Source organism: Pteronotus mesoamericanus, unplaced genomic scaffold (genome assembly GCF_021234165.1).
Source record: "Pteronotus mesoamericanus isolate MK-2021 breed Mesoamerican mustached bat unplaced genomic scaffold, CSHL_Meso_final contig_73, whole genome shotgun sequence".
Taxonomy (NCBI): Eukaryota; Metazoa; Chordata; class Mammalia; order Chiroptera; family Mormoopidae; genus Pteronotus; species Pteronotus mesoamericanus.
This window is the reverse complement of record NW_026555245.1, coordinates 30,653,763-30,662,217: the sequence shown is the minus strand read 5'-3', so window position 1 is coordinate 30,662,217 and position 8,455 is coordinate 30,653,763. Positions and strand designations below refer to the sequence as shown.

Here is an 8,455-nt window from a genome sequence, read left to right as displayed (position 1 = left end):
AATATATATTATAAATATTCTTTTGTTCTTTACTTACCATGATGCAAACTGCTAGGATTTAACCTTTAAGGGTTAAAGAGTTTAATCAATGTCAATGTCTGATCTTCTGAAGGCGATAAAGAACAGTCTGTCTAGCGATACTCAACAGAACATCACTTTGTCAAGCCACAAAGCGCCCAAAAGCTTGTCAAGTAAGTTCCCAGAAACCTCTTTGTGGTTAGAACTCAGCTCCTTCCTGCCTGACCTATTATTTGATATTTGACCACTTGGTTGCAAGACACTTGCTCTTTCTAGCTGAAATGTCACTGGGGCATCTTGTCAGCTCCCCGACATCTCGGCCTGACATACAATTTTACTTTTGTGTGCTACAAGGCAGAAAATGCAGGGCAATGGCCTTGTTTTAAATTCTGTCAGCATCAAAGATGGGCGTCACTCTTGGGTCCTACCAACAACAAAAACAAAAAAGGAGTCTATTTTGAAGGTCAAAACAGCCATTACCTTGAAGTTTTTCAGCTTATACTAAATATATTACCTGCTATACTGGTGTGGGAACTGTCCTTAAAAAGTGCCTAAACATACCACAGAAATGCTCCCAGTGCAATTGCTACTTTCTTATCAAATGCAGACGTGATAAAAGGATGAGTTTTCAGCGCCTGCAGGGACCAGATTCAGCAGTTAACTTGTTCAAATGGGCAAGTGATATCATGTAGCTTTACAAGGAGCAACCTGACCTTCTCACATTGACCAGGAGTGACATTATTGTGGGGGAGGAAAAGCAGTCACATCATTTCTGTTTTGCACAACCTGCTTAAAGTTTGCAACTAAATGCTTGTCTTCAGTTGAGCTGACAAGAGAGAAGAGGGGGTTCAGTGAACCATGGCAGGGCTGCCATGAAATGACAGGAATCATTGGCATACATTTCAAGTAGCTCTCTCAATCCTATTAAAGTATTGCCGTCCTGCTTTAAAATAGACAAGTATGAAACAACTTTGATAGATAGAGACTAAAATGGCTTATTGATTTTTTTTAAGTCTGAAGGAAATTACCCAAAATGTGTCATTCCTTAACATTTAAAATTATGTTACATAAAAATGAGCAACTGTGATAATAAATAAAACTTAGAGGGGAAGAAAGTTGGTTATTTCATTATTCAAGGAGACATAGATACCTGCACACATCAAGATAGCACACAATTTTTAAAAACCCACTGGCACTTGCGTTGAAACAAAGTTTAACTAATAAGAAAATCCCCCTTCAAAACAATTTTAATTGTGCTGTTAACTCTTCCTGCATTGTTTTTATTTCATAAAGTCATAATCCAATCTGAGCTGGTCTTTTGGCATTAGCCGGCGTAGTTCCTGGAGAGGAGTGAGATGACCTCAGGGGCATCGAGTTCACAAATGCCTCTTTTAGGAAAGTGTACGTTGTATCAAGTTCAGCTTTCAAAGGCAAAAAATCCCCAACGCCAACTGCATCAGCCTGCAAAGCAGATCGGGAGGGAACTGAGATGTTTGAATGGTCTCGTGATCCTGCCTGTGAAATGGGGGGAAAAAAAAGGGATAAATATAAATTGAAAACTCTTAAAAACTAAAATCATAAACAAAGAAGTAGACTAATAATCACTGTAGTATGAAATGACATTTGTATAATTTAGCAATTTTCAACCTTTTTATCTTATGGTACACATAAACTAATTACTAAAATTCTGTAGCATACAAAAAAATATGTATTTTTTTCCTGATATGACAAAGAAAACAGCTTTTGTTGTATTGGCTGTTGTCACTCTTTTTTTTTGACAATTTAAGGGAAAAGAGGTCAGTGCCCTGACTAAGTAAATAGTCAGGTATGGCATGTTTAAAAACTTTTGTGGCACACCAGCTGAAAATAGCTGATACAATCCATATGATAATACACAAATATTAAATTATTTTCCAATTGTGATTGCATCTCTTATTCATTCTACGTCATCAACACTAACACTTCGTGTAAAACATTTTTTTACCTCTGCTTCCATCCACTGGCAGTTTACAAAAACCAGTGTTAATAGTGTTTACTTCCTTATGCCGTATAATATATATGCTATATAATATGGAAAATTACACTGCTTAGAAAATGAACTATGGATATTTACATTTTTCAAATCCATCAGCATGACTTATTTAATTGAAAAACAGCATACAGGAAAAAAAGACAATCCTTGTGACTTCTAAAAAATAGCACAATGAGACAAAAAACGCTGATGTGATAAACTTTTTGCCTTTACCTTTAATGATAATGTGACCATCTTTTTAAATACTGTTCTGTTATAAGCATTTGGAAATCACGTACCAAAATATGGGATTGCAACATGATAACAATTTGTCTCAGATTTTAAAACTTTCCATGGAATGCAGAAACTATTGGAAATCAAACTTAAGATATACACATACTCGTGAAGTACTTAAAAACAGAATTAATATTTTGATGAAGCTATATATTTAAGCCTTAAGTAACATCAGTACTCAGTAGTTAATATTTAACACAAAGTCTTACCTGTAAAGCAGATTGTTTTACAACAACTATAGATAATGGGAAAATAGTGATCAATTGTAAGTCAGAATTTTCCAGATTCCCAGCAAATAAATGTCTATAAGTCTAGTCTAAAAACTCATTTTATATTGCAGAATTTTTCAAATAAACATCCTTTTTGGTAGATCTCTTACAGTTTTGACAACAAAATAGTGTGAACTCTATGTATCTGCTTTATTATGTCATGTTATACAAAATCATTTCTACATGTGAAAACAAGAAGGAAGCTATCACTAGCCTTAGAAAAGTATTAGAAATTCAACTGTTGTATGTGTTACCATTTTTGTGGATTTTTTTAAAACTACAACTGGAGAAAAATCAATGCTTGCATCTAACACCTAGTTCAGCAATTTTCTTTGATCTCTGTTCTTTTGATTTCTTGATACTCCACTGCAAGCCTACAGCTCACAGAAATCATCTCTCTTTATGCTGGAAGTTAAAAAACACCTAAACTGGCCACTTGGATGGCTTTACGAAGGAGGGGGTTTAGCTTATCCCCATGAAAGGACAGAGCTCCCAAGATCCCGTGTTAAACCTGATTAGCAGCACTGATGAGTTTTCATTTGCACAACCTCAATACAGTGCTGAGCATATTAGTTCAGTACCAGAACAGCACAAAATAAGAAGGGGGAGGTTAAGAATAGTATAGGAAATGGAGAAGCCAAAGAACTTATATGTATAACACGTGGACATGAATTGAACTAAGGGTGGGGGGTGGGAAGTGAATGTTAGAGGAAATGGTGGTACCGGACAGAGGGGGATAAAGGGGAGACAAAAATGGGACAATTATAATAATGTAATTAATAAAATATACTTCAAAAAACAAAACAAAACAAAAGAACTGGAATAGACACATGTCATTACATCAGAGGCCGAAGGAACACTTTTGTTTTTTGCACCTTTACTGCCATATGGCCACAAGAAGCAACTTCTCCGATTTTGTTTTCTCAGCTGTGTGTCTGAACAGGCAGCATCATTAGCTGCTGCTGCTGCTGGAAGGACAAAAAGGCCATCTACCCACTTACGCTGCCGAACTGGGGCAAGGGAAATGCTGGCAGAGTAGGAGAGGGTGGGGCCTGATTTTCTGCTTAAAAAAAATCTTAGTTATAGCAATAGTGTTCTTTATTATGATAAAAGAATAGTATTAGGCAAGGCTTCAAAAGTTTGTTGTTACATCTTTATACTTCAAGTAGAGGTCTAAGAAAACGATATATGAAAAGTGAGGAGCGTGCAGAATCAGGCAAAGGAAGGTCAGGTATTCTCGGAGGGTTTTTTCCTTCTTGATGCCTCAGACTAGAGAAAGATAACTGTGCCAAACTGACCGATCACTCCTGTTTTGCAATGTTAAAGATATAACTTACTCAAATCTATATTCTGTTGTTGAAGTTTCCTTTTTTGTTCTTGTGACTCCATCAACCTAACACATTACACATTAGGAAGGCGGTCCTTCGGGAAGGTCTCTAACTGCTCCTTTCTCCTTAATATTCTGTGGATCTAGGCACTCTATCTACAAAGGGCCCCTCTTGTGTCTTTTCTCATCTTACTTTTTAATATGTCTATTTTCCACCATGTTGTCTGAAATCTTTTAATCTAACTTAACACTTTTTTACTAAATAACCTTAAAATGGGGTGTTGAGTATTTCTCTAGTATTTCAAATCAGTGACTCACTTTCTGCATACTGTATGTTCAAAACATAAAAAAATAACCTAAAAAAGATATTTCCTTCAACATCTGCAATCCCAAAAGGTTTGCTCTCCACCAAGTAAACACATTTACTTTTGTGTAAATGAAAATAAACTTTTTTTTGTTACTAGGGTCATTTGTTATACTCCAATCTGATTTTAAGTCACTTAATAGCTTAAAAACAAGCCAGCAAAAATTCTAGTGAAATTTTTATTTCAGAATGTGATATTAAAAAAACAAATAATATGAACTATTTTTCTTGTTATGAATAACATTCAGAAATATATCATAACACTTTTAATATAACAGAGTGTAAAAGACAGTTAAATAACTTTTTATCAGAGACCATTAAAAGTTAATATTCACCACCTGATTTTATATTTTAAATCTGTAAAGTCTATGTTCATTTAAACTACTTTTTAAACTGCTGAAGTGTTCTGGTAGTCTCTCCTATAAATTTACATTTAAGCAATTTTTCAAAAAGAAATTAGTTACCTGAAATAAAAGCTAGGTGTCATGTGAATCTTTATGGAAGCACTTTTATTTACTCAATAAGCTGTAAATGATTCTATTCGAACTGTTATATTCCATCAGCTAAATATATATTCACAATACAAAATGGGTCCACTAAATTTCTGCATTTTAAGAATTTTATAAAATATAGTAATTGGACTGTCTAATAGCCATTTTTTCAAGTCTTTAATATCTTAGTTTTCTAAGACTGTTTTCCCAATAAAAAAGTAAATAAGCATTAGTCTAATAGTAAGATAAGCATTCAACAAATTATCTATAAATCAAAGCAATTTGCAGACCAAGGCTTCTGAAACAATGATACTAAGCTATTTGACTCCTGTGTAGCATTTATGATCAACTTTAGTCTTCTAGAGCCTAATATTATAAAAAGTGAGGAGTAATACGATTTAGTAAGCTGGAACAGTATTGCACGGAGATTATGGTAGGCACAGAGTATGGTGAAAAAAGTATTAGACTGGAGATCAGGAGACTATAGTTTTTCCTCTCAGTTCTGTTACAGTCTAACTTGGTCATTTTGGGGCAGGTCAATCAACCTTCTAGGTGTCACTTCTCTTATAAAATGAGGAGCCAGACTATCTCCAACTCTGAGGTTCTACAGGTTTAGCATAATTCCACATGTGAGGGCATAGGATATAATGTTAAAAACCAACTTCCGAGGATGACATTAACTCAGAAATCAGAATCTCCCAAATGTAATATTTAAGATTTTGACAGGATATAGATAGGCCATTCTCAAGGGTAAAGAATGCATATTGCACATGATTCTTAAAAAAAAAAAAAAACAAATAAATAACAAGATTAGGCACAGTTTAGATGACGTGGCTTCATTCGATTAAATTCTGTAGTACATTTTTTATTACCTCGACCTCCACGATGATGTTTTAAGTTCTGTAAATTATTGACTGGTTTTAAGTAGAGTACACAGCTCAACACAAACTGATGAGGGGATCAAAGTACCCACAAGAGGGCCTTACAGTGAGGCTCCCTCACCATTTCTACTTCTGCTCCTAATGTGTCCTCACCACTAGTCTCAGTACTCAGGCTCACAGGTTTCTTCTTTCTACAGAGGTAAGTTAGTTAACAAAATTAGACCTATTTTCCAGTCCTGCCATGTGGGCATTGCAGGACACTGCGGTTCACACAAATAATCAGAGTTGGAATAGTCACATATATAGTTTTCTCTTGTGGAATGCTCAGTTATATATCTAATCTATACACACACATATATAATTTATATATGTAATTTATATACCTAGTATACAAGCATATATACACATATCCATATGTGTATATATGCACATATGGATATGTGTATATATGTGTGTAGGTATATACACACACACGTACCTGATAAATACACATACACACACACACACACACACATATGAGTATATGCACTTGCTATAAGGCATTCACACACATGCATGTATATGCATATAAATATATATTCATATATATATACATTCACTCTCATATCATGAAATATTTACTCCTTACAGTTATCAAGTCTAACTTTTGGTTGCCAATACCAAACCTATAGGAATACTTTACACATCCCTCCCCCCATGCGTCATTAGAGCCAGTTTGGTTCTTTAGCTCAGTGATACCAGGACACATGGGGATATGTGAGTCAACGGAGCATCGTAAAGGAGTTTCTGGATCAACAGGAAACCTAAGAGGACTGGTTACCTACAGATTAAGCGGGAAGGGCAATCACAGAGGTGGAAACAAATGAGAAAAAAGAGGTAGGTTATGATAACAAACCTGATTTATAGCACAACAATCTGTCCTCGAGAAGACATTGAGAATGGGTTCAAAAGCCAGAGCTCTGAAGTAAACATATCTCGCCCACCTTTCAGCCTCAACTTCTTGGTTATGTGATAGGTAAACTGGATTAACAGCCTCGATTCTTCATGCTTCCTTACGGGCATGGCCTTTGCCATGTGACAGCCCAGCTTTCTACAGTGTGGTTCACACGCTCTTTGCTTCCTCATGCAGCTCCATCTACCATTTCCTTGCCTGCACTCTGCCATCCAGCTACGTGGAACTTCGGAGTCCGTAAATATGATGTCCATAGTTTGCACCCACCTCCTGTCTGTCCGCTGTCCAAGATGCCCTTAGGTCCTTAGACTCTGCTCAAGGTATCCCTCTGTGAAAGGCCTTTCTAGTCCTTTGCCCCATCCTTCTCCAACTACAATTAGCTGCAACATCCAATCACACTTATATTTCTTCATGAGCATTTACTTTTTTATTTTTACTTACTTATATGCACTTACATTATATCCCACCTATAAAACTATGAGTACCTAGTATCATTGTATTCCTAGCACTTAGCAGAGTATCTGGAACTAAATAAGATTTCTAAGTAATGAATGACTGAATGAACAAATCGTTCATGTTATGACTTCATGGTTTTGGTTTTATATTACTATTTGGTTATTTTATGTATATACAGTTTTGTCCCAATTATAAGTAGCACAGTAAAGTGGACTTACATATGGACTATATATCCATATAGTCCAAAGCCAACAATATAGGCATTGAAGTTGAAGAGACCTTGGGTTCCAAACTTGATTCTGTCGTCCATTAAGTATACGATCTTTGACAAGCTATTTAACCTGCATGGGCCTGCATTCTGATCTGCAAAGTAGGACAACTAACTCCTTATAGAGTTGTTATGAGGATTAAATGGAATAATATACACAAAAAACTCAGAGCACACAGTAGCTCCCCTTCTTCACCTCCCTTTATACTCTCCTCATGTGATGATAAATTCCAAATTTATAATCCTAGCTAACATGTATTGAGCATATGTCAGGCACTGTGTCAGCTTTAGCTTTATAAGGCATTATCGCAGCTCAAACAGCCAGTGAGAACGTACTCCTATTGCTCTCATTTTATAGTTGAAGAAACTGGGGCTCAGAAGAGTAGAATAAATTGCTCCATTTTGCACACCTTAGTAAGTGGTAGAAATGAATGTGAGTCTAGATCCCTCTAATTCTCCTCCCGAGACGCTTGCCTGCTACTGCTCCATGCCACCCGAAGAGGACACAGCCCCTGCTTCGTTCACAACCAGAGCTGTTTCACAAACGCAGCAAGCGCTCATCAAATCCCTGTGAAACTAAAACAACAAAAGCATAAGTACATTGTGCTACAGGCTAAAAAAATTAATGTTTATACCTTTGATAACATATTTTACTATAGTCCAAAATTTGAATATCCATGGCCCTGGAATAAATAGCTTTTATGGCATCTACATAAAACAAAAGTTCTAGCCCTTTCACCACAAGAGCTTCTATGTTGTAATATTCAGAGGAAAAACTCAGCACTGAAGTTCTAAATTACAATCGAACATTTAAACTTTAATTTTAAATTACTTTAAAGATGTCTTGTACCTGACAAGATAACAATTCCCATTTTCTTCTCTTGGATGTTTCGATTTCCTGACATGACTGAGGTTGGAAAAAGAGTCAAAGAATTTTCCCAGATGGTTTTTGTTCTTTCTTTTCCTACTTTCCTTCACAACCCTGTGCTCCCAGCTGTTCGTGCCTTGGCAGTTTTGATACATTTAATGGTGCAGAGTGCCAAAAATGCCAGAAAATGCATAGGAGGCAATTTTTCACCTGTGTCTCAAAAATATATATTCCCAAACAACTCAAAGAGAATTTG

At 35.9% G+C, this 8,455-nt stretch overlaps 1 protein-coding gene across 1 annotated transcript in view; it reads right to left on the bottom strand.

Moving 5' to 3' along the window:
- Positions 1-1,277: 1,277 nt before the first annotated feature.
- Positions 1,278-8,455, bottom strand: part of CCDC171 (coiled-coil domain containing 171) — a 289,149-nt gene continuing 281,971 nt past the window's right edge. The window contains exon 26 of the mRNA XM_054583183.1: positions 1,278-1,533. Coding sequence (XP_054439158.1) covers positions 1,312-1,533 — 222 coding nt within the window. The 3' untranslated portion in view covers positions 1,278-1,311. The remainder of the gene's footprint in view (positions 1,534-8,455) is intronic.